Source organism: Scophthalmus maximus, chromosome 14 (assembly GCF_022379125.1).
Source record: "Scophthalmus maximus strain ysfricsl-2021 chromosome 14, ASM2237912v1, whole genome shotgun sequence".
Classification (NCBI taxonomy): Eukaryota; Metazoa; Chordata; class Actinopteri; order Pleuronectiformes; family Scophthalmidae; genus Scophthalmus; species Scophthalmus maximus.
The window spans coordinates 9108363-9127965 of record NC_061528.1 but is presented as its reverse complement, the minus strand read 5'-3'; the positions used below and the strand labels follow the sequence as shown (position 1 = coordinate 9127965).

At 42.6% G+C, this 19603-nt stretch overlaps 1 protein-coding gene across 4 annotated transcripts in view; it reads left to right on the top strand.

Annotated features, from left to right (window-relative positions):
• The window catches only part of frmpd4 (FERM and PDZ domain containing 4), a 33636-nt gene that overhangs the window by 9312 nt on the left and 4721 nt on the right, over positions 1–19603 (top strand). For 3 of the 4 annotated variants that reach the window (XM_035603694.2, XM_047337170.1, XM_035603698.2), the window contains 14 exons: positions 6180–6296; positions 11717–11877; positions 12117–12219; positions 13388–13433; positions 14383–14487; positions 14931–15038; positions 15413–15544; positions 16614–16733; positions 16939–17075; positions 17431–17557; positions 17796–17885; positions 18018–18200; positions 18385–18517; positions 18604–19584. In XM_035603694.2, coding sequence (XP_035459587.2) covers positions 6180–6296; positions 11717–11877; positions 12117–12219; positions 13388–13433; positions 14383–14487; positions 14931–15038; positions 15413–15544; positions 16614–16733; positions 16939–17075; positions 17431–17557; positions 17796–17885; positions 18018–18200; positions 18385–18517; positions 18604–19584 — 2543 coding nt within the window. Of the gene's footprint in view, positions 1–6179; positions 6297–6470; positions 6743–11716; positions 11878–12116; positions 12220–13387; positions 13434–14382; positions 14488–14930; positions 15039–15412; positions 15545–16613; positions 16734–16938; positions 17076–17430; positions 17558–17795; positions 17886–18017; positions 18201–18384; positions 18518–18603; positions 19585–19603 lie in introns of those variants that run through there. The other variant, XM_047337171.1, reaches the window with a different exon arrangement.

Sequence of the window (19603 nt, the reverse complement as noted above, 5' to 3'; positions counted from 1 at the left end):
AAAAGACAGAAAAATCACAAAAACAAACCTCAAAGAGTAATGCAGTTTTAGTGTAGCTCTAGAATCCCTGAAACAGGATAATGCACTTGTGCATTCGGTGCTTCTTCTGTTGCTTCCTGCTGAAAAGCTGGTTGGTAGCAGGGATTTTCTGTCAGATGAGAGGATGTTTTCCCTCCATGGCAGCATTTACGATGCAGCTCTCAGTGGACCGCCAACGTCACTGTGTCCTGTCACTGTTCATAATGCCACACAATGCTTTCCCCCTGATTATAAGATACCACTGCTACAGTGGCCTTTTTTGTTTTTTTTCCTCTCTCTCCCTCTCAGCTGCCAGCGAGAATTAAAGTCAGCAGGACGCCGTCCTGGCTAAGGTGGATAAAACCTTCCTTACAGAGAAACCCACCGTGTGTATCTAGAGATCCACAAGAAACGTTTCCCCCTCGTTGTCTCTCCATCCTGCCATCGCGTGTCTGACGTCTGAAACAACGGCATGCCTCTTGCTTTCATTTTTCCTTATTCTTCGTTGACTTTAAATCTACCGAGGATTTTTTTCACGCTCGATGTTCCTTTATTGAAGGGTACACGTCTTCTCGCGTCTAAGAGCAAGTTAGGTTCATTTGAGTTGTTTTGATCCCACTATAAAGTAAAAGTTAACGTGGAAAGTGAACGTATCCTGTGGGCGTTGTAAACGGTCTGTGGCGATAATGAGCACGAACGTCACGTCTTTTTGCAGAAGGTGTCAATTATCACTCAATCACTGCGATTGTCTGATTCAGTGGGGGGTGTAGGTGACTGCCCATCGCGTTTGTGTCGCATTCATTGAAATGGTCCAGATTTGTTATTCTATGCCGATGCAGCTCTTTGTTTTTTTGTCACCCTTATATAAAAGCTGTTGATTAAACGTGTGAGTGGAATCTTTTACATTATTTCGTGGATGGCGTTGGCGCGATTTCTCCTGAGCTTGAATCCTATGGAATCCAATTTAGTCAGATTACGTTGGACTGCATGATTTCCGTCTGCTGCTTTTCAGTTCCTTGCTTTGCATGTGTCTGTGTGTTTGTGTGTGTGTGTGTGTGTGTGTGTGTGTGTGTGTTTAATCCATTATGTGAATCATTGTTTGACATGTTTTGACGGGGAAACTTTTTGCACAGGAAATCACTGGTCTGGACACAAATTGATTAGCCTCAATGTTCATCAGAGTACACAAAGACCAAAAGATCTGTCATACTTAGCCATTCAAATCAGCTGCTCTCAGGGGAAAGTGGATCAGGAATGGCTCAGGGTCAGAAATGGGAGCCAGCTGGCTGGTGGTCGAGGTTTTCAGGCAACAATTTATTTTGTCCTGTCCTTTAGAGCTTTTAGCATAAAAGCAGTGAGTCGCACAAGGAGGTGCAGGGGAATCCAAGTGTAGTTCATTGCCCACGGGGTAAGCTTGTCACTATATTTGGTTCTTGTTTTACACGGAGTACTGTGGAGCAAAGGAAAGGACCCCGGGAAAACTCATCTAGTAATCATCTAGTAATACATCTAGTAATGAAATAATAATCAAAACACAAAAACTTCTTTCATTAATTTTTAAAATCAGCAATAGAATGAGATACGTCAAACATGTGGTCGAAAGAAAAAACAATGTGTACAATGTGTGTGTATGCAGTCGTGCGCTGTCAGGGAGCACAGGCTATAAACAAGTTATTTTTAACACTGACTACAGTTGCAATGGAAATACACACTAAAAATGAAAATATACTTCTATGTATTCTTCTATGTCATTCTCAAGCCAACTTATCGTTAAACTTGCATCCTCACATGTTCGTAAACAAGCTAGCAGGCTGACAAGAAGGTATTGGGGCCTAATAAATGAAAACCCATTCAGTATCTGAATTTAAGACAGTTTAAGGTCTTTCATTTGTAAAATTCGATTTAAGAGAGTATCAGACTTTTTAAGGACCCACAGCCACCCTAACTACGTTTCTGATTTGTTATTTTCTTCATTTCCTTTGTAAGTGTTGCAATATATATATATATATATACACACACTGTTTTCAAATAGTAGGTCTGAAAGTGGTGTTTTGCTGCTTAACAGGTGAACCAGACGTAGCAGCGCCTCTGAGGTTCACTTACTGTAAAAAAAATAGCAGGAGGATCATTGTGGGTGGGCTGTTTCCCAGATGCTGCTTTATTCCCACCCAGAGGAGATTAACTAACCAAAACCCTTTCTATACAGAGCTGCTGGTTGCCCATGGCAACAATATCGCTGCTTCCAAAGACAAACACAGAAATACAATATCCACTTCGAATGAGGGGCAGAATAGGCTCTCTTGATCTCAAGTGAGTGTGGACATTTTCAATCTTACTACATAATGCCACTATATGAGGCACGGGTACAAATTCAAGTCACCCCCGGCTGTATGATTTGTGATGATGTCGCGTCATCACTGCTTGCTTCATATGAAAGCAGTTTCTTGCACGTGAAGATTTTGTCTTCTCACAATGTAAAGAGCATCAAAAACTGCTGTTTGAGTCACAAAATGATGAGTAACTACACGGTCCACGGTGACATATAAATAGGAGACACAATATCAGCAGCAGATCAGACTAGAATGGCGTATCGTGTCGCCACACTGACCACAGCACCAGTGCCAAGGTGGTGGACAGAGAAGTCAAGGAGTGGGCAGATGACTTTCTTGGACAAAATGCGTCGCATTTGTGTCCTCAACAGAACGTAGGCAGAGGAATAAGGCCTTTAATCAGACGGGTTCCTCTCTGTCTGTGCCAAACCCCCCCCCCCGCCTCCTCCCAGGAGATGGTCATCTCATCTTCAGTCTCTCCATAGATTCCATATCAGAACAGAATCACATTAGTGGTCCAATCTCCGAAATAAATGTCTCTCTATAATTCAAGAGCACCGAGAAAGTCGTGTCACAACCTTCTTCACCGTGTATCTCAAGTCATACTTGAAACACTGTTTTTCTTTTTACAAATTTGAATCACTATTTTCACAAATTTTTCCAATTTCCAATTCCGTTTTTTTTTATAAAATTAGCAGGGATATTGTCTTCAAATGTCAGCCCTGAGCTTCGCTGGCGACCTGTCCGCCGTGTACCCCGCCTCTTGTCAGCTGACACAAGCCTCCCCACCTTGACCCTCAAGCAGTATATATAAAGGACAGATGGACTACCAGCTACAGTATGTAATTGTGACAGTGGGGTTGTATGAAGTGTGTGTCGTTGTGTGTTTCATGCAGCAGAAACTGTGTTGAATGTTGCTCAAATAGAAGAGAACGTCTTGTTCACACAGCAGATCCTAGGAGACTCAATCACTATATTAAATCACACACACACACACTAAAGTAAAGTGATGCTTCATCCCTAATGGCGTGTGGAAACCAAAACATTGAGATGAGTATCTGTCTCTGGACAAGAGGGCTACTCTCTGTTCTCTAGCACACTGCACATAAGTGTCAGTAAAAGTTTGCTGCTACCAAGTGCAAATGAAAACTGTTGACATCGGTAATGGCAGGCATGTGGCTCCACATCGTGGTTTCATGTAGCCAGGCCTCATGGAGATGATCTAAATTATTCAAACCAACTTGAGTGTCTGCGTTGGACTGTGCTCTTCCTCGCCGCGGCTTGTCTGTAATGCAGAGTTACTCCCTAAATTAACATTAAGAAGGATTTCAAGCCTTCGTTCCGTGTCTCACCGAGACGCTTCTTTCACAACCTGCTTGTATTCAGAGGGATGGAAGCGAAAGTGAACTACTGTGATAAAGCAAGGATTACATGGCTCATGCAATTTTTATGAAGGACCGATAAGTGATCTTTTCCCCACGTGTCAGACGGGGCAGTTAATATCTTCCAAATACCTGAAACTGATACATTTGATTGAAGAGCTGTTGATCCCAATGAAGATATCCTGAGAGATGCAGAAAATGAGGATACTGTGTTGTAATCTTCCAATATTGATAATGCTGTAGTTGCTGTGATAATTGCTATTGTTCTAATAGTGATGCTATTTCTTTACTTTTATGTGCTATGAGTCTGTTTTGCATTTCCCTTTTGTTGTTAATGGCTTTTAAGGATTAGTGTTCGATAATTAACCCAAAATTCCAAAAAGCCAACAGCCGTTTTGAAGTTTGAAGTGCAATTTGTCCTGAGAGGAGTTTTTTTGGGGAGGCTACATTTGCTTCCAGTTCCTTGTTCCCATTGTCCTCACTCTGACTCTTGGGTAACCTGTTCATGAATTGTGCAGCATGGCTTGCCCACTTGGTGCTCAATTACTCAGTCCGATGTGACTGTGCATAGGCATCATTTATTTATGCTGGCCGAGATGGATCAGTTTCACTGTCCACCAGTGGGTGAACCTTTTCAGCCTCGCTGTTAAGCTGGAGTGCCGCAACTCAATGGCATAACGCGCCTCCCGCCTGCAGACAAAAGAAATCAAAGATCGCAGTATCTATGACTGTGCCGTTGCAGTAATGCGGCGACATTGGGGCCGAGAGACGGAAAATGGATTTTGAGGAACTATTTGTCAGGTCAGAAACTTGTATCGAAGGCAGAGCGTCTGAAACCGTAAGTACAAAATCCTTGGCTATGTCGTGAGATTACAGGGCTTCAGGTGTAATCCTGCAAACGTATACGATATATTTCACATGCTACAGTTCTTTATACTACATCAAACAATGCTCATGTTAATGTGGCTGCTGGGTCAATCCCAGGGTCCAACGGGACTCGTCCATGAGGTGAACGTGGCTCCAAAAGTGTCAAACAGCATCCAGTTGCGTCCACACACATCATTGGAGCGGCAGGAAATGTGTTCTAAATATACACCACCGGGGCCTGCTCGCCCCAGCTAATGTACTGTAGGTCAGATAAATCCATATCCATGTGGAAACAGTAATATCCCCCCAAACTGTTCTGGGGGAGGAAATCAAATTGCTTCCTGTGCTCTGAGACCAATTTAAAATGCAGCGCACAAAAGAAAAACACAATTATCAGCTATACCACTTGTTTGTCTATGAATTTTGATTCAATACTCCTATTAGCACTTAGGAGTGTTAACCTGATTAGTTCAGGTGACGTCAAAGCTGTACTTTAGTTTAGCTTGCTTTATTTTGTCACTGATCGCTCCCTACAGTTTGCACTAAATAGCTTTATGATATTTTATAACCCTTCTCGACGGGCCGGCAAAATATTTTATTCACATCTCATGAATTGGGCACGCGACAGATATGCCCATGGACACGCCCACACCAACACACACACACACACACTCTCAGACAGATACAAGCACACGGCACACACTTCATCATCATCAGCTGTACAGTAACTGGGGAAACATTTAGAGGCAGAGAAAGAGGGGCTTTGAATAATGAATGCGAAAAGCCCTGTTACACGGCAGACAAGCCTTTGAAGTGACATAACTTACTGCCACGGCTCTCAGAGCATCACCAGTGTGTGCAGACACAAAGACGGAGATAAAGGCACGACAAAGGAAGAGGGGTGCAGACACACACACACAAAAAAAAGACAAATGAAAACATTTGAGCCAATTAAAGTTCAAATACAGGCGCTCGGGCAAAATGTAGCATCAGGACCTGGTTATGTTTTGTTGGAAAAATCTGAAAATCAGCTGAAAGTGCGATTTTTGTACGGGCACTGTATTTTTCGTCCAATAGGCTATAAAGAATTGTTTTCCGTGACTAGTGTTCGGTCATAGCCGGTTCCTGTTCTCCGATAAACTTTATCGCGTCATCTCGGCCCTGCGCAAATCAAAAAGGACTTCTTCATGAGATAATTCCTCTGGGCTTCTTCTTATAAATTATGTGCTGACATCTAGAAATGAAAGCAATTTCATGCCTCTCAAAGTGCAAGAGTGAGGCATGACAACTCCGCCTGTGTGTCTAGCTTACGTAATTAATTTGATTTGTATTCACTGAGTGAACCGCAGCTATGGGACATTGTTCATCGCGCAGGGATCAGACGTTGTCTTGTCGCTTCACATCAGCCCAGAGCTTATTTATTTCTGTTATGACTTGAGGATTTCTATGACAAATGTTGTTGTGAATTTCTCGCAGTTGGATTAACTGATTCTTTTATATATAGCAGCAAGTTGGTTTGAATGAAAAGCACAAGTGATGGTATGAAGTTGATCCACTTCTCTCCCCTTTCTTCCCCGTGCAGCCACAGGACCAAATCCCCCGGCTGGCCGCCCCCTTCAGGGACTTGGAGTGCTTCGCAGGGACCCCCCAATGGATGGGACATGGGCACCAATAGAGAGGGGCGTGACTGCTACATCAAGTAAGAAGTGCCCTGTGTTTAAAAGAAACCAAGGGGATCTTACTCTGTCCCAGATGTTTCAGACGCTTTGCCAACCCGTGATTATTCCAGCCACGTCACTGCCTCCACACTGTCTCCATCTGTGCATTCAGAATACTGATTCTCTGTTCTCGCCACTGCTGCGCACACTCTGCTCCTGCCTCCTCTCTCTCTCTCTCTCCTTCTCTCTCACACACACACACACACACACACACGCCCACAATACTCCTCATGCAGTCCACCAAATGAAGAAGAGGAGCATTTGAGAGCGCGATCGTGTGTGTGTGTTTGTGCGTATGCGCTGCCGAGGAAAGAAATTCACCTGCCCACTTGTTTTGACCCGAGAAGCGGCACGATCCGCCGAGGATGCTGGGTCAGCGCTGTCAGCGTAATTCGTAATTGGCACTTCTGGATATCTGTACGGGCAGGTAAAAAGATACTCCTCATATGTTTGTGTGCACCTGTCCTAATGTAACAAGTGATCGTTTTGCGTCTGCCATGGGTTGTGTTGATGCGGCTGAGCTTTTATCCATTTTGTGCTAGATCTAAATATATATATATATATATTGATGCATTAATGAACCACTGTGCATACTAGATATAAGATGTTGCTCCTCTAATCTGTTCACTATTGTTACTCATTCTCATTGATATTTGTCGAGATAACAATCGAACACAAACCCGTGCACAGTGGTGTTTTTGTTCCAGTTGCACGTTGATCCGTCTCTCTGCGCGCTATTCAGAATAGAAGGTGAGCACTTTTCACACATGGGTTACAACATGAGAGTCGTGATGTCAGAGGAGTTATATAAGAAGTAGGGAGCAGTGCTGGATGCAGAGTGCGCCTGGATGAGGCAGATCACGGAGGATGTTTTTGGCTCCAGATTTAGCTTGCTAATTTTGAGAAAAGGCTCATGAATAGTCAAATGTGTGTTTTTTGGTGACTGTCAGATTGTTCAGTGTGCCGGGTGGCCACATTAAATTGCTGTACTCTGGAACACATGTCTCGCCAGCGTGACAGCAGCACATGAATAAAGCAGCAGGCATTTAATATTTACATTGTGTGACACAACACTTAGTGGACAAGAATGTAGGATGTGGGGGATCTGTTGGCATAAATTGAATATGATATTCATATATGAATATCATATTAACCATGCCAAGTTTTGTGTAAATATTTACCTGCAACTAACAATAACTCATAGCTGTGGGTATAATTTCCTACTTGAAACAACAACAACAACCTCTGAGCTAGCAATCTTTGTTGAAAATGGCAAGTTTTGACAAATATTTGGAGCGTGCAATCACAAAGTCGACATTCAAATTTTATTGTTGTTTGAGGAGAATTCTTTGCAGCGAATTAGCCACTTCAGATTGACTCAGCAAGTCCGAACATGTGCCCCCAAAAGTTCCCCTGCAACACTTCTTTTGCAGGGGCAACGTCGCTGCATCCTGATCATAGTGCTGCCCAAGATGATTGTGATCTGAATGACGGAATAATAATCAATGAAGCCAGATCCTCCCCCAGCACTGAAACAGTATTGTGGCGATACAGTGGGTATGGGAGGGTTAGGGTTAGATACAGTATATCAATCCACTGCACAATATACTGCAGGGGTGTGTAAAGGAATGGATCAATTATATCTGAAAAATAGCAGATTTAACCGAGATGTGTTGTTAATGAACTCATTCTGGCAGGATGGCAGTCTCTCTGCACAGTGCACAAAGGTAAAGTGATCAGTGTTCACATCATTAGTGAAATTGACTTCATCAAAGCCCTTTTACCACAGCCAATAGACAAAGCTCCAAGATTTCCATTTGAGGGATTAAGAAAATCCACAGTCACCTCAAAAGGTGGAGCAAAAGCAAAAATATGCCGATAAAATCTGTCTGTGATTACATAACCTTTAAAAAAGGCAAGACAAATATAACCTTTTCAGCTTTGCCCAAACTAAAAGACTGAGTATTTTTCTACTGGTATGTTTGCGAGATCGATACAAATCAAGTTTACTCTGGTATTCACCGCCACGAAAAAATAGCATATGTCGACACTGACAAACGCCTACTCATCTTTTTTGTTGCCAACCATATAAATTAAAGCAGTTTAAAGACTCACTTGGGTGTCGCGTGACAAAGTTTTGCCTTAAGGACTGGAGGTCGTTACTGACTGACATGTTATTCACTCGCCGCTAAGTGTAGCTTCGCACACATACAATCCCAGACTGATTTCTCGACCGGCTGCTGTTGCCGTCGACACTTCCGGTTCATGCCGAACTGCAGCCCGTACACCAAACAATGCCAAAGAGAAGAGGGCGCTCAGAAGCTCAGGCTAAGGCTCCTCGGATTCGTTCGTGTACCAAATTCAGACAGCGCTTGTTAGCCTGATACGCAATGCATTGAGAGATCCATACCCAGTATACACCGATGAAAAATAAATGAAAAAAAAAACACTTGAACATCCTGGCACAAAGCATTTGAGAACAAGAGTAAGAGGATATTGTCTTTGGTAACGAACTCAAACAGTCTTTGTACAGTGTCAGTAAGACCGGTATTTGTTGCTGCTCGCTTTTGTTCATTTTTTTATCATTTTTTTTTTACAGTATAACACAATGTGGCTCGTGATTGCCGTGAAGGGCCTCGCAGAGCTATGCTAGCTGCTAATGGGTATTATTAGGGACCATTAGATGCACGGCTGTCTGCATAATGGGAATCTAGCCATGTTTAGCAGGTGGCCATGCGGGGACGGAGACAGCACTCTTCCTGCATGCACAGGTCCATATGGTTTTGATTTGTGCACAAAACTGACACACAAATCCAAACTAAACGTGTCTTGTTTTGAGTTGTCTCATAACGATAATGAAATATATAGTACAATAATGAAAACAATGATATTGCAATGTCTTGTAAAGTATAGTGTATGGATAAATTAAGGCTAAATCAAGACCTGCAGCTTTATTGGCAAGTATAATAAAAAAAATAGTATTTAGGGATGATTATTGTTTTGTGCGATCAAATAAGCCGCCAAAGGAAAATGAACACTAACTAATTTGACAGTAAAGGAGCCACATTGGTTGTCCAAGAGCTTCTTGCACAACCTGGGTTAGATCTGGAACTGGAGGAATAATTCATGGAATTATTTTAAATGATTTCCACACATTTCCTTGACTTTGCACATATCGCCAGTGTTTCTGCGTGTCCATACACTGTGAAACTACAAAAATCTGTGTTTGACAAATTTATCAATTCATATTTTTTTAGCTGATGTGCAACTGATGGCTTGAAAGAATTCAATTTTATTAAATTATTTTGCTCTGTGAGTTCCTCTCGTATCCTTCATTAAAACCATCCCCTGCTCTGTTTTGTCCACACTTCAATTGTTGTTGTGATGATACAGTTAGTCATCGGGGCAAATGTCCTAGATTTGTGGCAGAGTAGAGCTTGTGACTGGAAAACATCTGAGAGAATCTCTAAGATAAAGATTAATGAGTTTTGCCTTTAGCTGCCTGGTAGCCATCTTAAAGACTGTGTTTACTGACGACAATACTGGTGCAAGAAGCAGAAATGTTTTTGCTTTACTGTACATATTTCCAGAAGAACAAATAATGGTTGACTGAGTGCATCAAATAAGGGCATTTTTCTATGATACGTGAGATAGTCTTTATTTGTTTTGCCTGGTCATTTGATCAAGTATTTGGTTCTAAAGAAACAATTATTTTAAAAAGAAAAACATTTACAGTACAAATATATCACATTTATTCATTTTTGCCTTCTTGCTTCTCCATAAGTTTCCGATATTTTTCCAGATAGAGCACAAACAGCCTCAAACATTTATACTCCACTACAGGAAAGCAAGAAGACGTGTTATCCAAACTCAACAATGGAGGACTTGGAGCTATATAATTTCTAATTGAAAACTGGATAGTATCTTATTTGCAAATAGTATTATCGCCTCCGCATAGTAGTAACACAGTAGACATTATATTAGCGTGTATTATCATTTTAATTGAATCAGTCGCACATTATTTTTGAGGCGTTTGTTTAATTACTATTGAAAACAAAAGCAAGATTGGCCGCCGCTGCCGGCATCTGTGGGCCAGTTGAGATTTTGCACAATATCCTCTGGATTTCTTTCTTAACACAAATTAATTAATTTACTGTACAAAATTGAGCCTTTTTGAATATTTTTTTGTAATTAAGAATGTTGATGTGTATTGTTGTTTGTTTTGTTTTCCTTGACTAAAGCACACAGAGGGATTTATCTAAAATGATACTGTCGCTATAAGATTTTCAAAGTAATTTTGTGTTATCTTCTATAGATATTGTAGCTTGTTGAAGATCTGATCTGACAAAATTGTTCAAATTGTACAGACATGTGTTAGAGGTTATCTGAAACTGTAAGAGGAGACAATATGGTCGATTTAGAGCATCTTTCTTCTGATTGAAGAAATGCTTGAAGAACTTCTTCATGCTTTGAACATCTTGTTGACCTTGCAAGGGCTTGCAGGGTTGCAGGGTTTTTTTCCCCCATCGTATCTGGACTGTGATTGACAAATCTCACTGTGTCTTTGTGCCATGAAAGATTAATTGTTAGTATTTAGTGGTGAATCGCACGTGTGTCAAGAATAACTGTGAATTACACAGTCTGCCCACAGCTTTAATTAACCAACATTGCTGGCACCGTACGGAGAGAGGAGGAAAACTCTGATCACAGAAAATGTGGTAGTGACATAGAGTTTGTCCATGTTTTTTTTTAACTAAAGATGAAAAAAATTCATTAATCAAGGTACTGGGTAAAATAAGGGTTTAAACTCTGGAGTCTTGATTTGCAGCCAACTATCGATGGCAGAAATCTCAGAGATTTCACATTTCAAACTCAGAAGATTATATGATTCTGCATCTCTAGGAGTACCAGGGAAAACTGTAACTACTACTTGGTGAAGCGCAGTGGGTATTTAAAGTGTGAGGATACAAACATTGGAGCTTGATTGTTATCGCCCACATGATCTATTTCGGCAGCATTGCACTGGTTTCTCAATTTCACATTCTGGCAGCCTTTCTTTAAAACATTTTGAGGATTCATTCAAAAGGGGGCAAAAAAACAAAACACATATGCAAAGCAGCATATGAAGCTAAGAAAGAGAAATTAAGTGAAAAACTAATCAACTCATCAGCTAATTGTTTCTATTGTTGCAATAATGCAATATTTAAGGCAAATTGTTACGAATTTGAATTTATATCCAGTTGTAGATGTAACATTTGACATTTCTGTCTCCCCTAAAACACTAGCAGTGGTTTTGCAGCTCCACATACTAAACCGGTGACTTCCGATATAACAAAAGCAACATGATTTTATGCCGAAAACATGATGCATCTCTTTTTTCTTTCTTGTATCACTCCCTCAGCCACGTCTCCCAGAGCAGCTCCCTGGAGGAGATTCGTCTGGACGGAGACAAGTTTGTGCCACCAGCGCCCCGGAAGGTGGAGATGAGACGGGACCCGGTGCTGGGCTTTGGCTTTGTGGCAGGCAGTGAGAAACCTGTGGTGGTACGCTCAGTCACACCAGGTAACGTACAGTAAACCAGCTGCATGAGGAGCTCCAATACAGCAGTGACTCATTCGATCATCAACGCATTCCCCCGAAGGCGATGAAACCTTCCTCAAAATGTTGCTAAAAAGGTGGAAACCCCACACCGGCCGTGGTTTACTTTGATGATTCATTGATTAAAACAGCCAAAATCGAGGAGAGTTGTATGACTGTGCACACTTTGTACCACTTAATTCTGATTTGATGCGTGTCGGCAGGGGGTCCATCAGAAGGCAAGCTGATCCCAGGGGACGAGATCATCATGATTAATGACGAGCCGGTCAGCTCAGCACCCAGGGAGAGGGTTATTGACCTTGTCAGGTATGACCACACACTAAGGTGAGGTGCCATCTGCCTGCCCTTAAACCTGTTGTCGGTAATTCTATACTGCCAAAAGAGAGTATTAACCTTTTTTTTGTATTGTCTTAACAACAGAGAAAAGTTGATGTCAATGTAAAAAGGGGTCTCTGCAAAAATGAAAAACAAATCATTTGCTTGCATAATTTTCCATTTCCTTTAATAGGTCACATCACCCCTGGTGTTGCCAATTGCTTTTAGTTAAATGGAGACTTCTTGTTTGTGGTCAAGGGCTTTCAGTTGATTGTCGTATAAACAGACTCCAAAAAAACAGGGTCCGACTTTTGATCAGTTACTGTATATATTGTGTCAAAACTTACACCACTGCACATTTTATTCCGTCTCGCTGTTCTGTACACAAGGAAGGACCACGGAGCAGGGGGCGCCATTGCAGCAAGAGGGATTACAGTACAACTTTATGAATTTACTACATTTTTGCACAGTTTGTTCTATCCAGATTAAGAAAATACCATACTGCATCACTGTGTATATATATATATATATATATATATATATATATATATATATATATATATATAAATAAAATAATAAATAAATAAATAAATAAATAAATATATATATATATATATATATATTTATATATTTATTTATTTATTTTTGGTACGATTAAACCAAATATTTCTACTGAATAGATGCAGCAGATTTCTTGAAGCCACCTGCTCTAGTTCCTGCAGTTCAGTTGCGTGCTGGTGCTGATGTTTTTTCGAGCGTCTCATTAAATTAATGTCACTGAAACAGCTGAGTCGCTGGCTGTAAGCGTTTGGTCCTCACGCGAACTGTGCATCAGGGTGTAAACAGTGCATTACTACAGGTAAAAGTGCCCACGTGGACACTCCCTCACAGCTCCCTTGGCCTCGAATGAGCTCCGTCTCTGCTGCAAAACCCTGCACTACGCAGGAAAGACGGGGGAGCATCACTTGGACACAATGTTCCTCCTCCTGCTCTCCGCCACTATAGTCTCAGAAATAACAATAACCGGTTTCCAGGGCAGCTGAAATATTTCCTAATTTGTTTTCCCTCAACCACAGTATTTTGTTTATTTCGTTTATTGTTTTCATTCTTCATCGACAATGAATCTTTCATTTAATATGTTTTTTCTTCTTTCCTGCAGGAGCTGCAAAGAGTCCATATCGTTGACTGTTGTTCAGCCGTACCCAGTAAGTGTCTCCATCCTCTATGAATGAAATCGAGTACATTACATTAGGACTGTTCAGTGTATTTGTAGCTGGTTATTTTTGGTCACTATATGAAAGCAAGTCATTATTCGTGCCATATGTGTGTGCTGGGCTGGCACTGCATCAGAAACGCCTTAGCAGCGTGTCAGAGCGGGCCGAACTCAAAGGGAGTCCGATGGCTGCAGTCTTTCTCGTGTCGTGGCGTCAGATCCTTCGGAAAACCTCAGACTGAACCTGCCTCATCAACATTTACTGAAGTCGCGGAGCACCAGATGGTGGCGAACACACAGCACCGGGAGCATGCATTTGGCCTTTGTTTACAGTTCATGTAATAAGTCAGTGGAAATTGAATTATGGTTGAAATCCCTCCAAAAATAGACCAAAGCGTCAGTCTGCTCTCACAGAAAACAACGTGTATACAACAGAGTGGCAGAAAACTTGACAAATCCTATCTCTATACATCATGGCAGTGTTTTATATTATAATTTGCAACGTTTCCTGAACCTTGCAAATCTTATGTAAATACATCCATTCACCTTGTCTTTCATTTAAGCATTTTGTTTAGACTCAGTGCTACAGACTCTAATTCTAAGTGGCTGGAGTTGAATGATTAGCAGGAAAACACGAGTGTAATATTCCACAACACCCAGAGGACCGAGAAGGTATTATAATCCGTCATGTAATTATTTCCGTTCACCAGGTGTTTCTTTGCAGGCTCAATGACACGGCAGCGGCGCAGGTGTCCTCTCTCACATGCCGTTACAAAGTGCCACCTTAATTACATCATCAGTACAGAGTGGAGAAACAGGCCTTCGTCATGTTTCAAGAGGGAAATGTCCTTGACTTTGTGCAGAGCTGAGAAATATACATGACTCATTTCTGAACGGACGGATTGTTCATTTATTTTCGTTTTCTTCTTTTCCTCCAAAAGTCGCCCAAGTCGGCATTCATCAGCGCCGCCAAAAAGGCCAAGTTAAAGACTAATCCTGTTAAAGTTCGCTTTGCTGAAGAGGTCATCATCAACGGCCAAGTCCCAGTAAGTCACGTTAGACACTTATTCACTAATCATGATCACATATTCTTTGTTTAATCCATTCACCAAATAAAGTTAAAAATCTTAAAGTTATGTTTTTAACAGGGTGTAATATGTGTTAGTTGCGTACAGAGCAAACAGTTTCCCCCCATGTTTCCAGTCTTTATGCTAAGCTAAGCTAACCATCCCGTCTGTAACTTCATACCGCACATATGATAGTGGTATTAATCTTCGCATCCAATATGCTGCATCGCTCCTGTTATTTTCCTTTAATCTTCAATCATTGCCATGTTGAAATCTTCAATGTAAGAATCATATTTTTGCAAATCTTATTATAGAATTTCCGACTCCACGTACTACTCATTCATTTTAACTGCCGCGTGTAAACAACTTTCATTGAGAAAGAGATAAATCTAATGATAAAACTATTCTCTTCCCATCCTCAGGAAACGGTGAAGGACAACTCCCTTCTTTTTATGCCAAATGTCCTGAAGGTGTACCTGGAGAATGGGCAGACTAAATCATTTAAATTTGACAGCAACACATCCATTAAGGTAGGCGCTGGAAACAACTCTGCTTCGCAATGAAATGCTGCTGCACAATCTGAAGTGAAGTTTAAATGTTGAATGTTGTTCACGGCGGCACTGTGCATCATAAAGTGCAAACTCTCTTCACTGGAGAACCAAACAAAATTAAGCTTATTCTTAACTGGAGCGGGGAGCTTTTGCTCAGCTATATGCACGTTTCTCTCTTTTTTTTTCAATTGCAGTTGCGTGTATCTTCAAGAAAGCTTTACGTGTGTGGTCAGTAGTGACACATCGTCACTGTTGAATGACTTATGCTCACGGCTGCCAGCTGAGCGTGAGCAAACTGCGGCGTCTGCATTGTTTTTAATGTTGTACTGACAATGACTTTGTCCATGTGAAAGGACGTCATCTTGACCCTTCAAGAGAAGCTATCCATTAAGAGCATTGAGCACTTCTCCCTGATGCTGGAGCACAGAGCCGATGGATCTGCCAGCAAACTCATGCTCCTGCACGAGCAAGAGATGCTAACTCAGGTGAGACGGCTCTCTCCGGTGCTGCTGAATAGAAAAGAGGCGCAAAACTCTATAAATTACCTGTAGGTGTGAATGTGTGCGTGAATGGTTGTTTGTCTACAGTAAATTATGTCAGCCCTGCGATTCGCTGGCAACATGTCAAGGGGTTTTGCACAGCGGCAGCTGGGATTGGTTCCAACCCCTCCGCGACCTTCAAAGGATAAGCAGTATAGATAATGGCTGGATGGATGGATGGATGGATTCCTACTGTACTGCAATGTACAGTACAAGGTGAACAACATTGCAGGCATTTTATTAGTTTGTGCATGAAAAATGTTCACGGAATACTTTGCTTTTTGCGAAAAACTTTCTTACTGAGATTTCAGTACATTTCCGTTAATTGTTTAATTTACAGATTGAGCCAGAAGACGTTAGCTTAGCTTGTAGCATAACATAACAAACGAAGATATATTATGCACATAGTCAGGTTCATAATTTTGATTTGGGTTATTACTTCAAAAGATTTACATTTCCTATCAGTTTCCTCCTACTGTCCATTCCGGCAGCTCCCCTTTCCTGCCTATCTCTGAAATACTTGGTTTAAGCTCCTGTCTCTTTAAGGCCCCACCTCCCAGTGAAGCCCAGTCTGCTCTGATTGGCCAGCTTGTCCACTCTGTTGTGATTAGTCAACCACTTCCACCACGTGTAGGAAGGGTCGGCCTCCCCTCTCGCTTTACCTGGTTCTGTTGGGGGGCGTGCCAGACCAGCCGCTAAAAGGCCTCACCCACTTCCAAGCATCAGCTGGACAACTGACGAGGCGTCGGGTAGAGGAGCTCCCTTTACCGCAGACTTTTAACCTTTGCTGACCTTTTACATACACCCAAAAAAATGATATAACACAAAAATCATAATATGTCTCCTTTAAAAGTTTCTGGGCTGACTGAATTAAGAATTTAAAAATGACAACTAATAATAATAGTTATCGGAATAATGATATTGAGAAATATGTAAGCACATGTGAACAGACATTTTTCCAATGCACACACGTCACGACTAATGGGACCCTCCTCATCTTCGACTCTCGCTCCAGGTGACACAGAGGCCAGGGTCGCACAAGATGAAGTGCTTTTTTCGCATCACTTTTGTCCCGAAGGATCCTCTGGACCTGCTGAGGAGGGACGCAGTCGCATTTGAGTATCTCTATGTGCAGGTGACTATCAGCAGATGCAGATAACACATAAAAAGTTTGTGGTGACATTGTGTACACAGTATAGTGATCAGAGAAGAACCTGGACCTATAGTCTTGACACAAGGTTGTTTTTTTGCTTTTCATTATAAAAAGAGTTGACTGAAGTTGTTACCCCTTCCTGTTCTCTCTCCCTCCCTCCCTCTTTCTTTCTTTCTTTCTTCTTCAGAGCTGTAATGATGTGGTACTGGAGAGATTCGGGTCAGAGCTGAAATACGACACGGCCCTCCGTCTGGCTGCCCTGCAAATGTATATTCTAACCGTCAATACCAAGCAGTCCCAGAAAGTGTCCCTGAAGTATATAGAGTAAGTACTGCAGATTGGATTTCACACTTCATGCTCACTGGAATCAACTTCGTGTCTCCCACTGAGCCTTTTTGTCGTTTTTAATGACTTATTCCAGCTGTAGAGGACACCACTCCAGAACGCTGTTATTCACTATTCATTATAATGACCTCGCTAGTATTGTTCCCAGCTGCAATGGCTGGGATACATCCCTGCTGGTTAGTTAATAATTCTCATTGTAGCCTGTCAGTTGATCAATGCACCACCTCTAGGTGGAGAAAATCAATCACCAGTCAAAAATGATTACTTGACTGTTTTTCACAGGGACTGAGTGACCTTTTTTTTTTTTTTATCTTTATGAAATGTGCATCTGCAGAAAGGAGTGGGGGTTGCCGTTGTTCCTGCCTCCCGCAGTGCTCTCCAGCATGAAAGAGAAGAACATCAAAAAAGCCCTGACTCACATCCTCAAAACCAACCAGAACCTGGTGCCGCCCGGCAAAAAGGTACAGTCGCCATCTCTCTCTCTCTCTCAATCTGTATCTCTCATCATCCATCTCTCTGAAAAAGACTCTTGTCTACCACCTAGTGGAGTGTTGAGTTTCAGAATAAGGCTGCTGGGTAGTGGCTTGAACAAACAACATTGAACTCAGTTGAACACTTTCTGCTGTGAACAGACCGTTAAAATGATTGCAGCTCGTATTTTACCCCACATCTCTTGTTGCCTTCCTTTTTCCCCCCCAGCTGACTGCCTTGCAGGCAAAGGTCCATTATCTGAAGTATCTCAGTGACTTGAGGCTATACGGAGGACGAGTGTTTAAATCTACGCTAATTGTGAGTGAAACCATCTTGCAATCTCACGTGTGTGCGCAGCCAAAACATTTGTCGGGCCACACGCTGTTCATTTTCCAAGCAGAAAGAACGTGCTGATCTTCTCTTCCTCTTTTTTTTTTTTTTTTTTCACAGCAAGGCGAGAAGCACACAGAGGTGACATTGCTCGTGGGGCCCAAGTACGGCATCAGTCATGTGATTAACACCAAAACAAACCTGGTGGCACTTCTGGCTGATTTCAGTCATGTGAACCGCATCGAGATGTATACAGAAGATGAGAACAGGGTTAGAGTGGACCTACATGTCCTGGACGTAAAGGTTAACAAACCTTATTCCCCTTTTAAAACAAAAGCATGTGCTGGTTGGTTTTGTGAATACTTTCTATGGATCTACACAATCAACACAACGTCTTTTCAGTAGCCATTATAATCTCATTCTACAGATTCACTCTCCCATTTTTTTTTTCACTAATTGTCATCTGCTTATCTGCCTTTTTCCACAGCCCATCACTCTCTTAATGGAGTCGGTTGATGCAATGAATCTGGCTTGTTTGACTGCCGGCTACTACAGATTACTGGTGGACTCCCGACGCTCCATCTTCAACGTGGCCAAAAATACAGACAGTGTGGAAACAAGTATGTTTGAAGCGATCGCACGGATGACTCAATGAGTGCTGTTGTGTTTAAATAAGCCTCTTTCATTTTCTGGTTCCTCTTTGCAGGCCATGCAGCGAGAGTAAAGCAGAACTACCAGGCCATCGAGTGTACATACAGCACACCCCATAAAGGGTACGACGACAGAAATAACCAGCGGTGCAGCCAGGATTATTCTGACCAGGAGTGTGAATACCTCGAGCATGGGAGATGCGAAGGCCAATCAGTCTACATAACCGAGATACACCAGCCCCAGCACTCTGTGCACATGGTGCAGAGAGCGGAGTACTGCAGAGTCCCTTGCTCCCAAACTTACCTCAACGTCCCCAGGCCCAAATCCCAAGACTCCTCCAGGAGTGCAAAGGTCTCTTTCATATTTGGAGATCCCCCCATGGACAGTATAAACCCCCAAAACCTGGGCTACCAAAGACTGATGGACGAAAGCCCAGAGATCCTAGACAATCACAGCCCCATGTACCGGCGTCTCGAGGAGGACTATAAGATGATGGATGCCATAGAAGACGGGGATGGTTATCAGTACTCCACCAAAATCTTCGGTCCGACCGAGTGCATCGAGGAGCCACTGCTACACGACATCTGCTACGCCGAGACGACAGATGACGCAGAGGATGAGGACGACATCAGCTGCGAGGAGGACATGGTCATGAGCGACACCGACAAGCCGATGTTACTGTCACTCTCGGGGTCCAGTGACGACATCATCGACTTGACCTCCCTCCCTCCACCGCCAGAGGGTAATGACGAGGAGGACAATGACGTCCTGCTGCACTCCCTTAACCTGGCCATCGCGGCTCCTCCTCCAGGCTTCAGGGACAGCTCTGATGAGGAGGAGCAGCAGCAGGGCGCCGGGACTCAGGCCCAAGGGGCCCGCAATGATATCCCAGTGTCTCTCATAGATTCAGTGCCCACCCACGGAGCAGAGGGCCACGGAGAGCCCCTGGACAATGCAGTGGTGTCCACCTTGCAGGCCCTCGAGGCCCTCGCTGCATCCGAGGAGCCGAGTCCAGCGCAGTCAGAGAGTAGCACAGGTTCTCCTTTCACTATTGT